This window comes from Phoenix dactylifera, chromosome 7 (genome assembly GCF_009389715.1).
Source record: "Phoenix dactylifera cultivar Barhee BC4 chromosome 7, palm_55x_up_171113_PBpolish2nd_filt_p, whole genome shotgun sequence".
NCBI classification, from domain to species: Eukaryota; Viridiplantae; Streptophyta; class Magnoliopsida; order Arecales; family Arecaceae; genus Phoenix; species Phoenix dactylifera.
In genome coordinates this window covers 6,573,799-6,596,617 of record NC_052398.1, presented here as the reverse complement: position 1 = coordinate 6,596,617, position 22,819 = coordinate 6,573,799, and the positions used below count along the sequence as shown (strand labels likewise).

General features: G+C 38.9%; 3 protein-coding genes across 3 annotated transcripts; 2 read left to right on the top strand and 1 right to left on the bottom strand.

Moving 5' to 3' along the window:
* Positions 1-736: 736 nt before the first annotated feature.
* On the top strand, positions 737-3,473 carry LOC120111323 (protein ALTERED XYLOGLUCAN 4-like). The gene is given in 3 exon segments (XM_039128126.1): positions 737-1,277; positions 1,385-1,641; positions 1,643-3,473. Coding segments are annotated over 3 exon segments (1,326 nt in total). The 5' UTR covers positions 737-1,075; the 3' UTR covers positions 2,510-3,473.
* A 4,888-nt stretch (positions 3,474-8,361) lies between these two features.
* Positions 8,362-13,202, top strand: LOC120111320 (protein ALTERED XYLOGLUCAN 4-like). The gene is made up of 3 exons (XM_039128124.1): positions 8,362-8,541; positions 8,675-8,955; positions 12,273-13,202. Exons 1-3 carry the CDS (start codon positions 8,370-8,372, stop codon positions 13,035-13,037), a joined length of 1,218 nt encoding a protein of 405 aa, XP_038984052.1. The 5' UTR covers positions 8,362-8,369; the 3' UTR covers positions 13,038-13,202.
* Positions 13,203-13,276: 74 nt separating this feature from the next.
* Positions 13,277-21,898, bottom strand: LOC120111322. Its single transcript, XM_039128125.1, has 3 exons — positions 21,807-21,898; positions 20,987-21,634; positions 13,277-13,622 (listed from the first exon to the last, which is right to left on the bottom strand). The coding sequence occupies exon 2, from the start codon at positions 21,599-21,601 to the stop codon at positions 20,987-20,989; it is 615 nt and encodes a 204-aa protein (XP_038984053.1). The 5' UTR covers positions 21,602-21,634; positions 21,807-21,898; the 3' UTR covers positions 13,277-13,622.
* Between the last annotated feature and the right edge of the window lie 921 nt (positions 21,899-22,819).

Sequence of the window (22,819 nt, the reverse complement as noted above, 5' to 3'; positions counted from 1 at the left end):
CGTCCCTTGTTAGTTGATGGGTTTAAATTCCCTTGATGTCAAACAAGTTAGCTGGCTTGCTTTTAAATTTTTGAAAAATATCTCAAATATTTAAATTATAGCTAAAATTAAATCGAATACTAATAATATAAATACAGATGTTAGTTAAATACAATATATATAATATAAATATAAATACAAATTGGATAATTAAACTTTATGCCTACAGAATGAAAAATATTACTAAGTAGATGATAAATTAAATTAATACCATATTAATATGATCATTTATTTTCCTAAAAATTTATAAGTACTATATAAAATTAAATATAATTATAAATAAAATCGGATATTCGGATACGAATTGAATAGTTGTCTATTCATTTTTTTAGAAATATGAATATGGATACAAATGTGGATTAGGATATAAAAATAAATCTAAATGAATATTATCTAATCCACTTTTATCTCTAATTTAAATTTTATTTGTACATATACTACTAGTTTAGCTAGAATGGCAGCATAGTCACTTTTTGTAATTTTTTTTAAAAATTTGCTCAGATCCAAATTACGTAGCTCAAAAAAATAAAATTAAAAATTATTTTTCTATAAATTATATATATTTGGTATGAATGTTCAACAAAATTAGCATTTCTCCGGAACGCTCGATGAGATAAAAAAACAACTGATCCACAGCTTTGTTTGTCTTTAGATAGATATAAAAAGTCGTGTTTTCTTTCGAATCTCAGGATGAAAAACTGAAAAAGGTCACGAGAGGAGAGAGAGAGAGCGAGCGGGGGAAAAAAAATGCGCTTCGGGATATGAACTTTGACGAACAGAGAGTGGGAAGACTAAGAGCGAGTGGGGGGAACAAAAATAAAAGAAATCCATCAGCTTGGACCACGAAAAAGACACCAAAGCGTTTAAAGACCACCGAGCGCCGGCCACGAACCAAGGCTGACTCTGTTCTTTCCTTTCCTCTGCTCTTCCTTGAAACTCTCTCTGCGCTCCCTCCCTAGTCCCTACCTCACCTCCCATCCCCATACCTTAGCTCCTCTCGTCATCCCAAAGTCCAAACCACCACCATAAAACATAGATGGGGACTATTCACCACCACCACCACCACCACCAACCCAGCAGTTTCCCCACCAAGAAACTCATAACCGGAGCTCTCTATGCCCTCCTTCCCTTGGCTCTCCTCCGTGTATATCTCTTCTCCATCCCCTTAAACCAACCCGAACTCACCAACAATACTCAAACCCAAGAAACCTCCTCCCCCTCCATCCCTTCCTCTCAAGGTAATTCAAACGCCCTGCTCTCCTGCTCTCAAATCCTCCTCTTATCAGCTGTGTAAAGCTAGAGCTAACTATGTAACACTTTCTCGCATATATCCTTTAATTTGCAGCAGCGGAAGGAGTTGAACAGAGGCATAGCCCGAGAAGTCCCCGGTGCGACTACTCCGATGGCCGGTGGGTGCCGGACTCACGCGGGCCTCGATACAACGGCACCAGCTGCAGCACCATCAAAGATGGCCAGAATTGCATGGCCCATGGCCGGCCCGACGCCGGCTACCTCTACTGGCGGTGGCAGCCTAACCAGTGCCAGCTCCCCGGCTTCGATCCCGTGTCATTCCTCCAGCTGATCCAAAACGAACACCTGGCTTTTCGTCGGCGACTCCATGGCCCGGAATCAGGTAGAGTCCCTCCTCTGCCTCCTTTCCACCGCAACGCCGCCTGAGCTTGTCCACCGAGACGGGCAGGAAAACATATTCCGGCGGTGGGTCTTCCATGACTACAATGCCACCATCTCGGTCTTTTGGTGCCCGTTCCTCGTTAAGGGGATCGAGAAGTCGGCGGCTTCGGGCCTAAATCACAACAAGCTGTACCTAGACTCGCCGGACGAGCGGTGGGCGTCGGAGTTGGATCAAATGGACATGGTGGTCTTCTCGGTTGGGCACTGGTTCCTCCACCCGGCTATCTACTACGAGAATGAGTTAGTCCTTGGCTGCCACCATTGCCCTGAATCCAATCACACCGAGATCGGTTTCTTCGATGTCTTTCGAAGGGCATTCAAGACTACACTCAAGGTGGCGAGCAGTCGATATTGGTCATCGCCGGCTTCCTCCGAGAAGCTCGTGGTGGTGACGACCTTCTCGCCGGCACACTTTGAAGGGGAGTGGGATAAATTTGGCGCTTGTCCAAAGAAAGAGCCTTACAAAGAAGGCGAGAAGGAGATGGAATACATGGACGCCGAGATGAGGAAGATCGAGGTCGAGGAGGTGGCGGCGGCCGCGAAGGAGGCGGCGGAGAGCGGAGGGAGGTTAAGGATTGAAGCACTGGACGTGACCAAACAGGCGTTGCTGAGGCCGGACGGCCACCCAGGGCCTTACATGTATCCAAATCCGTTCGCTGATGGAATAAAAGGGAAGGTCCAGAACGACTGCGTGCATTGGTGCTTGCCGGGGCCAATCGATACTTGGAATGAGATATTGATGGAGATGATAAGGAGATGGAAAGAAAAGAGTAGCTGAAGAAGAGGAAGTCATCCTGGTGGTTTTGTTTGTTGCCAGTGATTTGAGAGAAGGAAGATTGGATTGAATTAATTCATTTTTATCTACGTTTTTTTTTTTTTTTTTGTTGTTCAATCTTGATTAAAGATATGAAGCAAGAGAGCTGGGGAAGCTTTTATGAGCTGCAACATTGAAGCTTTACCGGGAAAGGTTATGGTTCATATGTTATTATGAGGTTGGTGAGGGCTTGAGTTGAGCTTTTCGCATCCAAAGCTGAACGCCTCCGGACCACAATACTTTGGTCTAAAGTGGAAATCCAGCTGTCTCACAGGAAGCATTTCTTCCATCTACATTGGATTGAAGAAGGCCATTTGTCTAGGATACTGCCTTGGATTTGGAAGCTGGCCTCTTTATTTGGTGGCAGCAGAGATCATGTAGTTCGTAGGTTCAGTAGCCATGGGAAAAAAAGGGTTTTCGTAAAGCTCAGTAGTCCAAACAGTAGTTGATTTACCCAATAAAATTCGGAAATGGTTCTGATGAGAGTGGCAGTAGTTGAGTTCACTAGAGTGAGTTTTGATGGGATGTCAGTGTCGGAAGAGTCGCTGACAAATATTTTTGGTGTGCTCTGCAGAGGACATCATATTTCTACAGAAAGATGAACACCGCTGCTGACTAGATGGCTTCTTTCAGAGCCTGTCGCTCTAGAGGTTTCATTTGGATGGACCATGGATTGGTTTCTACTCTATTGTATAATCTTTTTTTTTCCAATTTTGTTAGCTGCATTCACATCTAGCAGGTGTAAGCCGCTATTGTACTAGAACAAAAAAAAAAAAGAAGAAGCATTTTTGGGCTACCACGGACTTACAGCCAATGTGAAAGGATTATTATGAACTTAAAATTTGGATTTGTATGCAGCAATTCTATTATGTTGTCTAGCTGCATTTGCTATTATTGCTATTTGTCTCTGCGTGTATAGTATTGGAAGCAATAATAGAGGATACATTGGAATTTGATAGCTAAGATGGCTTTTGGAGGATGATACTGCATTTGCTTGAGATATCTCAAACAGGTTGGGCGAGGCACATATGTAAAATTTCCCTTCTTGTTTGCTTTTATAGCATATAATGGTTTAGAGATAAGTAGTAAAAGTACAAATATGCTATAATGGAAGGTATTTATTTATCAATTAGAATTAATAATGAATCTATTGGTAAATGTCAAATTTAATTGGTAAATAATGAATCTCTCGGTAAATAGAATTAATTTATTGGTAAATAGATCTAATTCAAGTTAAGAATTCTGGTCAGTTTAACCAGTTTAAATATGTTTAATAAATAAGTCATTTTGGATTGACCTGGTTACGAGTCGATTCATTTGAACCTGTTTATATGGCTGATTTGGTTGGGTTGAGCCTCTGAGTTAGTGGGTTGGTAGAGGTCATTGTTGCAGATTGGGGCAACCTAGGCATGGAATAAGATAGGTCAGGTTAGGGGAATTTCCAATCCTTTTCCCTTTTATTCTCTTCTCTTGTTCTTCCTTCTCTCAGCTCTCCCTTTTCATTTCAATTTCTAATGGCATGAAAACCTAGGCCTAGGCATGGCCTTTCCTCCCTTAGCCAACCTAAGTTTATCTTCTCATTCTCCCTCCATCCCTCTCTCTCTTTTTTTCTTTTCCTCTTTTTCATTTGGATTTTGGATATTACATGAAATCCTAGTTTACTGCAGCCATCCGTATTTTAACAGCTCCTGAGCTGAGCTCAGCTGTGCCCTGTGGCCAATCCATGTCTAAATTACTTGTGAACAATTAATTATACGCGAGTCTCCCTCAAATCTCCTGAACCGAGCCATCTCTCAAGCCACTCGAATTGACTTTGCGTTGGGGACACCTAACTGGGCCCAGAAAACTACGTGCGGCCTAGGGCTATCAATGGGCCGGGTCGGCCCGAAAGGCCAGCTTTGAGAGCACCGGGCCGAGCTTCGGCGTGGATATTTATAAACCTGGTCGTACGTTGGGGGGTAGGCCTTCAAAATTTGGGTGAACTCGAGCTAGACCAGGCCCATCCACAACTCTAATTTGCTTTGAACAGTGGACGACACACAAAAGTGCAAGATCCATTGCCAACTAAGTAATGTCTTGTTGTCTCTCTTTTATGGAGATGCTACCTCTGCTCTTTGTCCAAATCCATTCAGCAGACTTGCTTAATGTAATCATTCCCCAACTCTAGACGATCGACATTTTGGTTTTAGGTCTATCATGAAGGCAAAGCCCGAGCGTTTTTTGAGTCCCCTCATAGCATGAGAGGCACTTAAGCCTTTGATAATCCAATACAAAATACTTCCCTTTATCATCTTTGTCATCATACTTCAAGCCCCTATAAGCAGAGGACCAGAATCCTTGACAGGATGCAGTGATAAATCTCAATCTTAGAAGGCATAAGTATGTCCCCATCGCCTTTCGCAGAAGAAGTAAAAGAGTCGCCAATCTTCTCCTGGGTTAAAATCTAGTGCATGTCCCGGCAGTGCTTGCACCATTTGAGAGTTAAATAGCGGAGTCAAGATCCATACAAAGGAGTTTGCACATATCACGCTCGACGTGTGGTTTAAACTTGCAGCTTCCATCTCCCATGCAAGGTTTTTCCTTGTGAAGTTCACAAGCAGATTAATGGGTAATGACCAAAAGCACTTTCATTAGAATCTATGGCCAGACTTTCATAAGAAGCATACCAATGATATGCCAATGATGTTCTCATCTTTAGAAGCATGGAGTCATCAGAGTTTATCACTAGCATTAGAATCCCCTACTAATTGTACATGATAATCCGAAGCGGATCCAAAGTAATCAGATCACCATGATGTTTCTTTGGTATTATTATATGAACATTAACTATAATTAACGTCGATCCTCTGGTATGGCATTTCAACTACCCAACAAGTTATAACGACACAAAAAAAAAGTTGTGTAATTTTTTTTTTTTACCTACTTTGATTTTCTCTAATTGCGGCCAAGAGATAAAGGTATCTATTATTTTTAAACAATTTTAAGAAAATTACAGAGTACAAGAAGTAATATAACGAAACAGCAAGGATAAAAAAGAACAACGAAACCTTACAAAGCTAATGAAAATGAATCGACGCTCCAGCACCCATTTTTAAAGCCACTGTAGCACCACTCTTCAATATGTCGAGCTATTGAGTATTTTCTCATATGTCTTAATACCTTCTTGCAATCCTCTTCACTTTTAGAGACAACATAAGCTTAGCTCATATGCGAGAACCCATACAGACATGCGTTTAGTCTCATATTGACTATGCAATAGATAGATCCTGCATACTTATACAAACCAAAGAATTTAAATAATACTCTCCAACTAGCTTTTTGACATATGAGGAAGTGGATGAGTCACAGAGTTTAAAAAGGAACAAGAGAGGGAGTGGGTTATGGGATACTTTCCCTCTCCCATTCATGCTTGGGTATAGGTCAAAGGTGTAGGGCCTCACCCCCCAAGTCCTTGCACCTCAATATTTTCCCACTGGAAAACTTGCTTCCATCTCTCTCCTAATACATCAAACACTAGAGTATCAAGAGATCACAGTCCAATCTCATCAGGTAAGTTCAAGTCCAAGAGAAGCTCTATTCCATTTCCATGTAAACTTTTCTTAGTGATAGGCTTCGTAAGTATATTAGCTGAATTTTTGTTGGGACGAATAGAGACTTTATTGTCCTCTACAATACAAAAAATTATTAGGTGGAGTAGGACTATCGTGGATCTAGGATGAAATCCTTCTATTTTACTCTTTCTTCTTTTTATGTGTAATAGCAGCACGAGCTAGAATGATTTCATATAAAGGGCACAACCAAAGCCCTTTGCCATGACAACTATGATGCAAGGTCCCTCTCCAAAGCCCTCCTCTCAATCAACTACATATAAGCAAGGCCCCAGCAAGTCAACTAAAAATTGGGGTGGGATTAGATGGGTTTAGAGGCATAAACCACATTAAGTTTGGGTTGAAATTTAATAATACTCATGTACGTTCCTATAAAACTAAAATCTATATTGTCTTCTTATATTGTGAATACTAGTTTATTTTATTTTACTTTTAGATTATACTCACTAGTATATATATAATCCGCATAGTGCGCAGGGTGCAATTTTTTTCCAACTATTTTTGAATGCAATACAGAATAGATATCATAGAATAGATAACAAAATAGAAAAGAATATAACAAATATAAGAGCTTAATTTTTTATAAAAATAAATTTTTGATATTAATTTTATGATATACTCGCTATACAAAAGTTTTAATAGTATATCCATATCTATCAATATACAAAAATACTATACTACAATAAAATAATAAAATTATGATCCAACATGCAATAATAAGAAATAGAAAAATACTGCATTTAGAAAATATGTAAATGCAATATATAGAGGTCAATAATGGTTGTACTTTTATTTTTAGGGTTCATTTGGTTGGAATATATAAGATCATGGGGTAAATATCTGATGATTCCTAAGCATCATTTATTTGAAAAACATAGTTGTGGGGGAAAATAAATTTTACCATGTTTGGTTGGTAGAAAAATTATCCCAAAAAATAACACTAGAAAAAAGATTACTACATTTTGTTGAAAGTAATATTGTTTAGGAATATTGCCAAATTTTGAACAATACCATTGAATTAAAAGGGGTATTTACTAAATCTTTTACATACATGTTCAATATTATATTAGGCATAATTAATCATACTTGTTTTTTCTATGTTTTGAGTTGGGATTATTATGAGAGTGATGATATTAAAAAGGGCATTAGTGGATTTCAATGAAAAAACAAAGGATATCTCCATCAAGCGGTGGCAATTTTAGGTTACCTCTACTCGTTAATCTAATATGGGAAAACAAATACCACCCTTCTAATGGTATTTGTTTTACATTCTATCACAATAAAATAGGGGTGAAACCCATCATTTATTTTACTATATATTGTATCATCTTTTCATACCAAATATGGTAATTTGATATAAGATTTAGTTTTTTCTATGCGAGATTATATCAAACGATCTTTTAAGATCATAAAAATATAGTAGAAATTAACAAAATCTTAAATGTAATCTAATAACCCATGAGGATATGGGCAGGATATCAACGTCATATATTAAGAAGATATGGTTATTAATAATATCATTAATTTTTGTATTAATTTAATATTAATAAACTCTTTATTTAACACAATTTAATAAGCTAATAATTTTTTTATTAATAATATTATATCATTATATTATTATATTTTACTAAAGAACAGTATTAAATAAGAATTTTATTTATTATTCAAAATAAAAAATTCTATTTATAATGTTATTTGTATGGACATCCACATCGAGTAGGGAGCTATGCATAAACAAACGACTTTAATGGAATTCTTGCCAAAACTTTCGACAAACCGTATCCTTATGAGCTGTGGGTTGGACCGGAACAGAAAAAAACAAAAAAAGAAAAAGAAAAAGACACGAGGTAAGTTTACCGCGTCCGTCAATGCACCCGCGGCTTTCTGAAATTTTCTTTCGAGGCTTCCGGCGATCACGTCGTGAGCGCGCCCCATGCATGCCCCGGTCAAAATCCTCCCATCGTGGACCAATGGTTTATAGTCCTCAAAGCTCTTTATATAAGGAAAGTTTTTTTATTCCCTTGGCCATTCCATCTGTCGCCATGGCACTAAAATCTCCAAATACTTGCTCTGATCTCAAGTGGGATTCATTGTATTCCACCTTGCCCACAAACACCACCATCATTTCTTTTCCTCCTCCTCCTCCTCCTCTTCCTCCTCCTCCTCCTATATATACATAATTAAAGAGTTCATTCCTTACCCCTCCCACCACCAGGATGAGTTCAAGGAAAACCAGGTCCTTCTTTTTATGGCCGCTCGTGGCTTCCGCCTGCTTTCTTCTTTCTGTTGCCTTCTTTCCTAATAACCCTTACAAGGTCACCCCACAAAAAGATCTCGATCAAAGAGAAGACCCAAAACAAAAGCTTACTTCGCATAACTCTACCAAAGGTATGATTCTCGAGAAAACAAATGATTCTTATTTATCTTTTCTGATTACTATCGAAATGGTTTATTTGATTAATATATATTTGAATATGCAGCCTTTTAGTTTGGATTGATGATGACTGGTTTTATTGTGCAGTTAAAATGGGTTGTGATTTTTCCAAAGGTAAATGGGTACCAGATTCTGGAGGACCTGCTTACACTAACGCTACGTGCCGGACCCTGATGGAGTCCAAGGACTGTCTGAAGTATGGGAAAGACACAGACTATCTGAATTGGAGGTGGAAGCCCAACGGCTGCGAGTTGCCAAGATTCGAGGCTAGGATGTTTCTTGACATTGTTAGAGGGAAGAGGATGGCCTTCGCCGGCGACTCGGTCGCCCGGAATCAGTTAGAATCGCTTCTGTGCTTACTCTCTGAGGTGACAACTGGAGTTCCTCTTCCTTTCACTTTTATTTAGATCACCATCTTATATTTTTTTTCTCGAAGTTCAGTAGATTTTAATACTGGAATTTTTGAGCCTTTGACGTCGATAAAGATGCGTAAGATAAATGTAACATCTTGTTAAAAAATGATAAAAATGCTTATGATGACAGCCATTGCATATTCCTTGGAAACATTACCATAGAGAGGGCATGGCCAAATTAGTTATAATTAAACTAGGTCATCAGACATATATATAAATCAATGATTGATATATACCATGCTCCATAATTTAGGATATGTGCAATTCCTATTAAAAAAATCGAAATGTTACGAAGCGTTGTAACCCTGTGAATGAAATGATCATTTCATGCACAATTTTTCAATAACAAAAAGGGAAAATGTTTGGCAAATTCGTTTCTGTAAATAATCAAAAACTTGAATTTTGGTTTATATGCATTTAAATTATGTCAAGCTCCATAATATAGAGTAGATGGTCAATATGGATCGCTCATAAAGCATAACGAATTTAGTCGTGTCCTCGGAATATTAAAGCCATACTTTTATAATATTTTTATACAACAGTCCCAGCTGTTAACAAGAAAACAGCTAATTTACACAAAACAGATATCAGTTTTTATGTTAATATTAATAAACTATATTAACATTCTTTAATTAAACGGTATTGTAGAAATATATTAAATTAATTGATAATCATAAAAAGTACCATTAAAAGATGCCCTTAAGGTATCTGCTACTATTAATGACTCTATAAATACTGTCAAGATATAGGGTTACTAAATTTATTTAAAAAACAATAATTCCAAAAGAGGAATAGGTGCACTGCATCATCAGATACGAATAAAATGTGGAGATTATGGAAAATTTATTATGGTGGTCATATTACCAACAGAAAATTTATTATGGTTGTCAAGGTCTATTAGGGAAGGTGGAAGCCTGCTGTCTTTGTTCGACTTGGCACCTGGGAGAAAAGTTGACGCTTCTTATTTGGAATACTCACATGTAGAAGGTTGGAAAAAAAATAGCTCCCTCGATCCGGTGATCACGGGAAAAGAAAGCACGGGGAAGTTGAATTGATCACTATATGTGACTTCTTTTACTACTTCGTGATATTTGCTTCCTCACCAACTTTCACTTCATTGAACCTGGGGAAGAGATGCCTTCTGTTTTTTCATCCCATGGAAGTCCATGGTGGTTCAGCATTTCCTTTAAATTATCTTTTCAATTGGTTTGGATCACCAGAGAGTTGCCTTTCTACATAGCACTCCATAGGAATCGAATTTTTCTTCTAGTCTCAGCAATTTTTGGATACTTTGAAGGAAAGAGTCTTTGGTTGAACACTTCAGTAGGGGAAAAATTGGATCATACAAATAAGTCCAGAAAATCTGAAATTGATTATAATATTCTATAGTTCAGGATACGAAACCAATCTCCTGTATCAAACTGACAATAGAAATTCAGAAGATTATTGCCCTTGCATTTTGTCTCTCTTGTATAGGACCTCCTTGGGAGAATGACTTCATTAGATCACATCATGCTAGATTTGCTTCCACAAATTGTTGCCAATGGTTTGGCTTTATGTTGGTTTATTATCTGCCTGACCATCATCGACAAGAACATTCAAAAGAATACGCGTACATGAATATGGTTAGCCTTCTGCCAATCAATTATTGGCGATATGGACCTTACCCAGGTGCTAGTTATATAGGAGAAGTATATGAAAAAGAAAATGCTGCCCTCTAGAAGTACAAAAGCCGAAAATCTATAGTTGAAGAATAAGAAAATAATAAATCGAGAATAAATCAGTGAGGAACGATCGATTAACACTTAGATTCAGATTTACAATACTATTTTGGTTCAAACCTCAAAAACCAACATATTTGAAGGGGCAGATTACTAAATAGAAAATCAAATTTTAGTTCTTTGTCCCAGGATACTATGAACCCTATGTAAGAACAAGCTGATTCTGATCAATTTAATGAAACTTTCTCAAAAAGCAGACAGACAAAATTGCCTCTCAGTAATCAACTTGGAAATTTATGGTGAATGCTGACCAGAAGTTACATTTTTTTTTAAAAAAAAAAATATTTGAGTTTTTTGAAGTTGATAGTGATCTGCTTGCTACTGGTCTTCATATTAGGAGGAAATCAATCTTTAATTTCTATCACTAAATCTACATTATATAAAGTAAACTTTGGCAATCTACTACATATATTCTCCACCACCAATCTTTCAAGATCAACAATCAAGCATTGTCATTGCTCTTTGCAAGCATTCAGTAAGATTTGCACTGTCAGCTTCTCGTCCGGTATACTTCTAGAAAGCCTCTCTCTCTCTCTGTGCGCGTGCGTGTGTGAAATAATGTTGGAAATCCTTATTTCACCATGATTTTAGGTTGACCATTACTAAGGCCAATAAAGCTTGAATATTTAGTGACAGTCATAAAAAATATAGGGATTTTTAATGCAATCAGTAGAATAACTGCCCAGTTATGCTATTGTCTAGTGAAGAGGTGGACAAATAGTTCCTGCGACCAACTATATTTATGACTTCCATAACTTTATTGAAATCATACCTCTTGTTAAACACAACCATTCACTAATAACGTAAATCGGGTCTTTCAATAATTTTGCTCCTCATCCTTCTTCCCCTTTTTGGACTAATATTGCCTTCCCATCTCGTAAAATATGCTCAATTTTCCAGCAAGTTTAGAAGCTATGTGAATTAAAAGTATAAAAAAGATGAAATTGTGGTCGGTGATGTAATTTTTTCTCTGCTCCCCTACTGTAGTCCAGCTAGCATCTGCTTCTTTAACAATTTCGAATCAACATTTTTTCATATTCTATTTAATTAGAAGAATAATGTTTGTAAATCATTTTAACTACATCAAAATTAGATGCAAATGAAAAGTCAGAGTATCGTAAGAGTATCATAATATCCTACAGAGGAGTGCTAACATTCCAAGACAATTCTTTTTTCATAATGTAAATTTTGAATCTAATATACAATAAATGCATCCCCTTTCGGCAAAACAAAAACCAATTATGCGAAATATGGTTTGTAGAATCTCTTTCCTTTAATTCTTGTTGTTTAAATAGATAATCAAAGAATTCAATTTATTCAATGACCAAGAATAGCAACAAAATGCAAGTTGAATAGGACAAATAACTGAATCGATCAGCTCACTTGGAATGCCCTTAAATTCCACTAATAAAGAAACTAGAGCAAATGCACTATATCCAATCATAGTCCATATATTACATAACTAATGATAATTCTTGAATCGATTTACAGGTGGAGACTCCATTAGATGTGGACAAGGATGCTGAAGACAAATTCCGGACTTGGTACTTCAAATCTTATGACTTCACCGTCATGAAGCTGTGGACCAGATTTTTAGTAGAAGAAACAGAGAGAATGATCAATGGATCAGCCTCTGGGGTGTTTGATTTGCACTTAGACAGGATCAACACCAAATGGACCGAGAAACTTCCTTTGATCAACTATCTTGTCATCTCTGATAGTCATTGGTTCTTCAGGAAAAATTATCTCTATGAGGGAGGCAAGCTTATTGGGTGTACGTTCTGCTCAGAGGCAAATCTTACAGATCTAGGAATCAACTATGCTGTGCAGAGGGCCTTCAGAACAGCACTCAAATATCTAAGTAAATGTGAAAAATGTGAGGGGCTACTCACCTTCTTACGTACTTTTACACCAGCACATTTCGAGAATGGGACTTGGAATTCTGGAGGGGATTGCAAAAGGATTAGACCAGCGAATGAAGGGGATGTGAGCTTCAGTGGGACCGATTGGGAACTTAGGAACGCTCAAGTGGAGGAGGTGAAGAAATTGCAAGTAGAAAAGCCAAAAGGAGCAAAACATTTCATGCTTTTGGATGTGACTAGGGCTATGACGATGCGGCCTGATGCACACCCTGGGTCACATTGGAACAATAAATGGATGGGAGGCTACAATGACTGTTTGCATTGGTGCCTTCCAGGGCCAATCGACATGTGGAATGAACTGTTGTTTGCACTGTTGAAGGAAGACACACCTTAGCAATCATCAAGTGGCTGAACTTCTACAATGATAATGATACTCATATTTTTTAGTGCCCCGACATTTGGCCCAAATTTGAAACTAAATTAGAGAACCTCATATGTGCTGCCCTCCAGTCCATCTGGGCTGAAATAGGCTAAAATTTTGCATGACAGGTGCTACAAAGTTAACAAGGAGCACAAAGGTATGAAAAGTTTTTTTTTTCCTTCACAAAAAATAACAAGACAGAGATATGATGATTCTCAGAATAATATTACTAGTTTCATATGCATGTCAGAAAAAGAACTAGCAATAAAAACCATTTAGTCAGTATCACTTACAAATGAGAACTTTTGCACAACACATACTGAAGCCTCCATAATTTAGAGGAAGCACTTTATCCTGGGGGGTTAAAAGCTTGCTACTAGTAATATCTTGCTTTGTCCTTCAGAAAGGTCAAGAATGCAGACCTCCTTTCTTGTCATTAGTTTGATGTAGAAGGAATTTTGATTAGCAGATGTAACAAGACTGCTTCCATACAAGACACCTACTAAGATGTAGTTTTGTGTTTCCACTGGAAATTTTCGATGCTAGAGCAAATACTACCTGCCAATTATGCTTGATTAGTGACTTAAAAGCCAAATACATATCTCAGTTATTAATGTAAAAAAGAGAAATCAAATTTAGAATGTTGCATTAAATTAGTGAATTACCTAACTAGACAAATAATCCACCTTTCCCATTTACTTGCTAATTCAGAATTGCAGCTGGAAATAATTGAAAACCAGACTCATATATTTATAATCAAATAGTAAACTTTATCTCTACACTCAAAACAATCAAAAATGTTAAAAATATATCTAACCATTTATTTGAAAAATATCAGATGTTTCTCAACTATGTGCTGAGGTCTGAGGTTTCTTAGTATATAAAAGTCAAGGTATACTTTCTAAATTAGTTTTCCAGAATTCTATTTGTTTATTAACTGGTGTACTAAAAATTCACAAGCATAAGGAATATCAGACAAGAAATCCTTACTCCCCATACACCATATATTTTGACAAGAGGTGCCTATTGAGTTGATATTGGATTCACAGCTGATTAGCTATTCATATTGGGATCCATCAAAATATTGCATTCCGCATCAATTTTCAGATGGAAATCTCATTCTTTGTGAAGATAGTGTAAATTCTTAACACAAATATAGCAAAAATCCTTGGACAGAATCAAGATGGGACTAATACAGGGCCATATCAAAGCTCTGGGTATGATCGTTATTCACTTGTTACACATATGATGAATTTCCAGATGAAACCTGCTAGGTTTCTTGAACCAATTTAGTTTTTCCAGCATAAAGAAATTTGTTAATGATTTGATTTTTCTTTCCTGACTTTCCAGATTTTTCATTCTTCTTTTTAAACCTTATGGGGAATTTTGTTGGTTCCATCTGAAAGTTTATCTTAAAAAATTTTATTAACATATCCAATTCCTATGAAAACCCGATCTTGTTTAAAATCCTTTCCAGTATATCCAAATGGATATTTTGCTCTTACCATAAGAAAAAAAAAATATTTTGTCTACATGTTCTTCTTTATGTTACTCCAAAGGTACTTGAGAACAACTTGCTAGGAATTCAGTGCCTGCTGCTGAAAATGTCCTGCTTCCAACAACTAACAATTGAAGTGGGACTTGTCTAATACCTCATCACACTATACTTCCCTTTGTTGAGCCTTATATAGCTTCACATACTCTTGGACTATGCAGATAACTTGTACATTGAGGCATTATTTGGATGACGGAAGCCACTTTCCACAGATAACATCTGACTGGTTGCAGATTATGCCCAGAGGTGAGGAAAGGGAGGAGATAAGGGTAACCGTTGATTTCCAATCCTGATTTTTTGTAAGGATACTGAAAATCACCTTGGAACTGAATTTTGTTGTTCCAGAAAATGAGGAAATTTACATGAGATGGCTTGATCCATTTTTGCTTCCTTTTTTCCTTTGCCTCTATACAGGGAAATACCACCAATCCAGAGTTTTCAGAGGATAGCAACTTCTATCATCCAAATAAGCTCAAAATGCCCAAATGCCTGTCTTTCAGCATAGCGGCTGGTGTATGGGTGCCTTAACAAATTAAAAAGATCAAGCACACACTTTGACAGCTTAAAACTCTTCTTAACCTCCCCCACCTTTATAGGTATTTTGCAGCTGTAGAGAAGCAATCAGGCTTTGCAATAATGCATCCAAATGCAGGACTGGCATGGGGTTTGGGTTTTTGAAACCCATCCACGTAGGGAGAGAAGAAGAAAGAGAAAAAAAAAAGAAAGGAAGGAAATACGAAGAAAAAGGAAAAAAAGTGAAAGGAGAGAAGAAGAAGAAAAGGAACAAAAGAAAGGAATGGAGAAGAAAACGTAAGAAGGAAAGAAAGGAAGGAGAAGAAAAAGAAAGAAGAAGAAAAAGGAAAAAAGAAAGAAAGGAAGGGATAAGAAAAAAAAAAGAAGAAAAGGAAAGAAAGGATTGAAAAAAAGAAGAAAAAAAGAAAAAAAAGAAAAAAAGAAAGAAAGGAAAGGAAAGAAGAAAGGGCGAGAGGTGGAGGATATCTACCGGAACGTTTGATCAGGACTACCGTCGGGATGGGGCGGAACAGCAGATCATCCTATTCCACGGAGAAACTAGGGCACCACTATTTCATAGGATTTAAAATCTTGATCAAAACTAATGGAACCCCGGTGACTAAATTTTGCTGAAACTCAATAGCAGAGAATTTTTTTGGTTCAGACTAAGCTGAAACTAGTCCATTTCAGCCAAAACTTCTACCCTCAGTGCCAAGTGGCAGCTATGGTCACGGTACATTCTGAAGGTCATTAAAACTGCAAGAATGACACTTTTTCAACATTTCTTCGGTTTCTAAAGTCATCCTTCCAATTTACAAAATGCACATTCCTATCTAAGCAATTGCCACAAAATGTCTTAATTATGTATCAAACCCGTATGCATTGGTTGTGCTCCTTTTGCTGAAAGCAGTCATATCTTAAGTGATATCCTGATACAAGCAATATGTGCCACATGATAAAAAAACTCCAGCATCTCAGGTGAGCTAAAACTCATCAAATCAACACATGCTCGACCAATGACCCAATTACCCTTTTCAATTCAGTGAAAACCAAAAGCTAACTTACCTATCCTACTCCTACATGAAAAATAGGAAACCAAAACAAAGAATAGAATTTATTACACAGTTATTAACATGAGGACAAAACATGTACATCATCATTTCTGCAATCCGAATACACTAGTCATTGGTTTATATCACATTGCCTTCTGAAATCCAGAAGGAAACATGAGGACAAGTCATTGATAGAGCTAGCAACTCCTCTGCAGCTCAGGGCATTTCACATTGCTCAGTTTAGCAATCACACATTCCTACATCTATTTGTGGGCCAAGCATCAATTTAGTCATACCCCAGATGATGTATATAAGCGTTGCATGCTGTAGATGATATAATACATTCTAAAATTCTGAATGTGCTTCTATGCTTTCATGTAGATTAATAGGAGATCTGCTATCCAGATCCGAAAAAGATAGAGTAAAAAGATGGAGGATTTCTGACTTTCTGCCCAACCTACTTAGGTACAGCCAACAGCTATTGATTCATGAAAATAGCCGAAATACAATTCTAGATCTGTTTTGCACTTCATACTTCTTCTGACAACGTAATCTCATCAGGAAAATCCTCAAAAAGGTAAAGACCCCTAAAATATGACTTAACTAGGATAACTAATGCAAATGATAACTTAAGCAATAATGACAAAGATACCCATCATATACCTTCCAAGGATTATAAAATAATCTAAGTTGACTTTTTCAAACATACAAAAATTAAAATAAGATGTCAAAACCCTTTAGAAGAAAAGATAATGATCACAGCCTCCTATAATAATGATTATTAAATTGGATACGAGGAAAGTCAAAGATTATCATACAGCAATATTAAACTTGATTCAACATAGAGTTCCACATTTCAACTACTCAATCAGACCTCAGCTTTGCATTTAAATCATTGAGACCAGATAGTTCTTCCAATGGATTTTATCTTTCCTTCCGAGACTGCCTTTCCAACTTTGAACTTAAGGACGCCTTTTATAAGGTCAACACATCTTTCAAAGCTGTTACTAGAAGTCCTAAACACACGTACCTGACATTCTTTGAGAGTTGAGATATTAGTCCATTCTTTTGTGCGCTTCTCAAGGTAATGAGATGAAGAATGTCATCTTTCCAATTCTTCAACTGTTTAAAGATGGAATTGCTTGCTGCAAGAGATTGCTGCTCTAATACAAAACTGGTGTTTGATGTGATGCAACTTGTCTGTTCTTACTACGTTATTTTACAGTGGAGGGTTTTAAAATTTCCACAATGATATAGGATTTAATGCAAAGAACTAGAGCAGAAAATTGTGGATTCTCACCATATTCTGAACTTATTGGACAGAACTAATTGTGCAACAGCTTGTTGCTCCAAGAAACTCATACAACTAAGAGTCAAACAGCATACAGACTGCTAATCATGATAGCCATTTAAATACAACCTAACTCAAATGCCTTCATGTATCTCAAACAGTTTAGATCATATAAAAGCTACAAACATGCCTATAATAAGTTTATGAACCAAGGGATAACTAAGAACCATAACCTATGCAAAAATGTCACATAAACAAGTTTCTTTAACCTTTGATGTCTGCCTAAAAATCAATCAAAAAATAAACTTGAAAGAGAAGAAAATTTTTGATATAGGAATTTATACAGCAAAGTTTTCTGCTGTTCTGGTCTCATATCTCCCTGCACAAATAGCTGGCATCTGTGTCTGTATGCTTTTTGTTTCATATCTGGCACCTAAACATGAACATCGGTACCTCTTTCTTCGCCAAGTCTTCTCTCCTTGTTTTTACTTCGCCCTTTTGCTGAAACTTTCTACTTTGCATATCATTGATCTCTGCAACTCATCAAGAAGCATGGCCTTTTAGAAAACATATGTTTTAATGCTCATTCAGATCGGTGAACACCATCACAAATCTTTTCCACTTTGTCTTTGTAACAACCCAGGATCTCACCCAAAATAGCCAGCCGGAAGTTATTATTTGGGTTCCTTGATCCTGTATAAGTACCCAAGATCTACCCAACAAATAACCGATATGGGACTAAACACACGCCCGCACGAGTCCTCACATACTCCCTCCGTTCAAGCCTTGATGTCCTCATCAGGCTAATGGTTCAAATCCATTCAAATCTAATCACAAGCACCACGATCAGTCCGTGGTCAGCCCCAATGGATCCGTGCTGCAGTGTCCCCTAGTCCACATAGATTATGGGCCGGGTCCACTCTGATACCATTTGTAACAACCCAGGACCTCACCCAAAATAGCTAGCCGGAAGTTATCATTTGGGTTCCTTGATCCTGTATAAATACCCAAGATCTACCCAGCAAATAACCGATATGGGACTAAACACACACCCGCACGAGTCCTCACAATCTTGTTGGATTGTAGTTTTTGTTTAAGTTTAGGAGCTTTAATCTAGACCATAGACTGTAATGCCAGTTGATGATTCTAAGGGCCCTGCAAATTTTCTATATAAGAAAATTAGTTTGTCAAAGATTTTGAAGAACTAGTAAGACTGTCTAACAAAGCAATTTCTTGCTCTAGGCTCATTGAGAAATAATATATTTCATAATCAAAAAATTTTAATGTGATAACCATGCATGACATTTAACACATTCTTCTCGCCATCACTCAATATCTAGCCAAATCAAGTGACTAAACTACAAGAGCCGGAAAAGTGCAAGAAGCACCTTTACAAGTACCATTCAGGTTATAGCCAATGCACCTACACAGAATTTCTGCTGCTAGAAAATTCAAATGTGAGACTGATCATGGAAGCATTTTTGTATCCTGAATATCCTTATCTCCTTCCTTTTTTAGATGTGCAAGAAAAGCTCCCACTTTGCCACATTCTCATCAGCCTTGTTTGAATCCCTTTTACAAGAAATTTCTTAGATTACGCACACTCCCCAGATTAGTTTAAAACTTACAGAACAGAACACCGGATAAGTATTGGATCATTGAGTGTAACTGAAGTTGTCCTTTAGGAGATTAACACCCAATTTCCCACCATTCAAATCTCTAACAATTAGGTACTCCTTGAAACATTGTAAAGAATTGCTGTCTGTAACCAACTTGCAATAAAGCAGATTCTAGCCAATTTCATTTTGCCCAAGGGCATTAACATGAAACACCTTAATTTGCTCTCGCATTCTCTTTGCTCTGGTATGATGTTAAAACTACTAAAAACATCAAACAGCAGCAGTACAAGGTGTCACCGCATCAGTCTACTGCTAACAACCAAATAACTAGAACAGATCAACTTTTGGAGAAACAGCCCAGCATTAAAAAGTTCACTAGCAGTATCCAAACACCCTCCCCTCCCTTTTCCCTAAACTTACAAATATCCAAACATGATAAGCATAGCCTAAAAATAAATCAATTCCTTGACTTTATATTCAATGTACTTGTAACTCTATTTTCTTTCCACAACAATTTTATGTCTTTGAGGATACTGTTATCACATAATCCTATCCCATAGCATCTAAGCAATTCAAAGACTAAAACGAGGGGCATTGGTATCATCTTCACTACATAACAACCCTGGTTCAACACCTACAATGTTTTTAATCTTTTATCTCAACTAAGGACCTTGGCCGTGATGACCTCCATTTACATATGTTCATTTTATCCGCTGACTGATTTCCAAAACTTGGCCTAGCTATGTTTGCATTAACATGTATAAAGATCAGAGTGTCACATGGGATCTCCTAACTTTACGAGTGCAAAGAGTCTTGTCACTTACAATGAAGGACAATTATTAGACTAGAATTGACACTTTCAGTGCAAAAATACGCAATTCGTCAATAGACTAGCAAATTATGAACAATGGTTTGACCTGAAGAATCAACACATGGAGCTAGCAAATGATAAAGGACCAGAAAAGATGCTCTCATGGGCATTTAAAAGGTGTATGTATATGGTATATAGAATAACAAGGATATGTTTGTTGAGCTAGTGACAGATGCTAAAAGTAGTCGTGCCAACATAAAGTGCATTTTTAGTCACATGGGCATATGTGAATGGTCAGCACAAGCCTAGAACTTTTAATATTGATTATATATGAATTTTAGTTTATTCAAAAAGATGCATCATGATTTATTGGCAATTTAGGAGACACGGATAAGCTTAAATGCTAAATTGGAATGATGGAAGAAAATACCTAGAGGACAAGGACTTGGTCAATAGTAAAATGTAAGACATTGTCTGAAATACAATTCCCATGAAAATGGAAGTTGAACATGAGGGCCTAGTCAAAATTAGTGACCAAAAGATACCATATCATAAACTTGGATTCAAAAATGGAGATATGCTTTAGGGGTAATACCTAAGAACAAACAAAAAGTTGTCAATACTGAGAAAAACACCATGTCCTTGTTAATAAAGAACATAAAAAATCGAAGTCCTAAATTTCAGAATGCAAGTGCAAAACAAAGATATGTGCTAGTTTATCAGCCTCCACGATCATTGAAAACATCCCAACCAAAGATTTTCCATAGCCATTCAGTAAATGAACTGCTCATACAAAAAGGCGAAGAATAAAAAAAATATCCAAGCATTAGAAGGAAAGGTACCTTGAGCAACTATCATCAAGATGAGATTTTGACACTACAAATACTAGTGCAAACGCATTCATATTATACTTCTATAAGAAGAAAATCCAATAAACTTCAGGAAGTCTCGCTTCAAAACCACTCAACTTTGTGCAACAACATAAAGATAAGATTTTGACACCACAACGCAATCAAACAATCCACATGGAACAAACATTTCAAGAAGAGGGAAAAAAAACAATCTAAATCTGATGGTCTACCTAGGCATCAGGGGCGCTTCCGAGAGGGAAGGAGAAGATCTCCCGGACAGGCGAGAATTCCACGAGGCCGATATCCATGGCGTAGCCAGAAACGGGGAGCTTGAGGTCGCGGAGGATGCAAAAGGCCTCAGCCATCCGGCTTCTGGGGACGTCCTGGGCCACGGAGCAGTGGGGGACCCAAGCATCGGGCCGGAACTCCTCGGGCAACTCCACCCCTTCCTTCTTGAAGGCGTCGCAAAGCTGGGAGTTGACGTGGAGAAGGGCAGATGAGGGGGTGGGAGCGAGGAAGAGCACTCCGCCGCCGCCGCCGCCCGCGGCGTCGGAGGAGGAAGACGAAGGGAAGGCACCGACGGAGGAGAGGGATAGAGGGAGGGGGTCGAGGCGGGAGGCGAGGGAGCGCAGGGCAGAATGGATCTTGAGGGGGTCGAGAGAGGGGGAGGAGAGGAGAGTGAGGTGGGGCCGGGCGGCCATCTCGATAAGCTGGGTGCTGATCTGCCGCCGGGCCAGCACGTTCCACGCCTTAAGCACCTGGTTCTCCAGCGCCGGATCGAAATACAGCTCCACCGCGTACCCCAGCTGCGCCGCCGTCTCCAGCGGCGTTGCACCCTGCAACATCCCTCCTCCGCCTACTCACCGGCAGCGTTGCACCTTTTTTAATTCAATAAAGGACGTATCTTGGGCTTAGAAAAGAGTCAAAAGACTCGGAGAAAGAGAGAGAGAGGGGAACAGACGGAGATCAGAGAGTAGAGAAGGGAGAGAAGGAGTGAAGAGAGGAGATGCGGAGGTAGGAGAACGGATCGGGTTGGGGGGAGGGGCGTACGGAATCGCTGAGACGGCGGTCGGGATTCCGTTTGCATTGGGCAGACGCGTTGCAGAATTGGCGTTGTGGATAAAAAGAGCCGTTTGACCTTCGGTCGGCTGTGATGCGCCCCAGGTGTGACCTGTTGTCGAGCCGGATCTTGACCTAGATTTTGTCATAGCCCAATAAGATTTTTGATGGTAGTCCAGTTGGCGGAATCAGGTGAGGATTTAGGCCAAGGCCTAGGTCCCGGTTAGCCCGCTGACCTGGATTAGGTCCAGGTGGAGGAAGAGGCGTACTACAACCCCTCTCCATTTCTTTAAAAAAAACGAGAGGCGACACCACAGTAGAGGTGGGCAACGGGCCGTGCCGGGCCGGCCCGGCCCAGGCCCCCCGGGCCCAAAAACTAAACGGGCCGTGCCTGGCACGGCCCGCTTATGAAGCGGGCCGTGCCTGGCACGGCCCGTCCAGCACGGAAGGCCAGCCCGGCCCGGCCCCAGGCCCCTCTATTGGTGGGCCGGGCCGGGCACGGCACGCCACGGGCCGTGCCAGGCACGGCCCGCAACGTCTCCAAACGGGCCGTGCCTGGCACGGCCCGTAACTAGGGGTGGCAAAATATGACCCGACCCGCCAACCCGACCCGTGTTCGACCCGCCATAAACAGGTTTGGGTTTGGCCTAAACAGGTTCGGGTCGTAAACAGGTTGACCCGTTTAACCTGTTTAGTAATTGGGTCGGATACGGGTTTTAGATTTCTGACCCGTTTAACCCGTATAACCTGTTTAATTTTTGGGCTAATAGATAAGGAAATAAGGACCACAGGCCCACAACCCACAACGCCTACAGGCTACCGCTCGCCCAACTCCCCGCTCGGCCCAGCTCCCCGCGTCGGCCCAGCTCCCCGCGTCGGCCCAGCTTCCCGCGAGCCGTGAGGACCATCACTCCACCCGAATCGATTCACGACTCCATCAGACCATCACTCCACCCGTCGACCGACCCTCATGTTCTCCATTCTCCTCTCCATTCCCTTTAGGG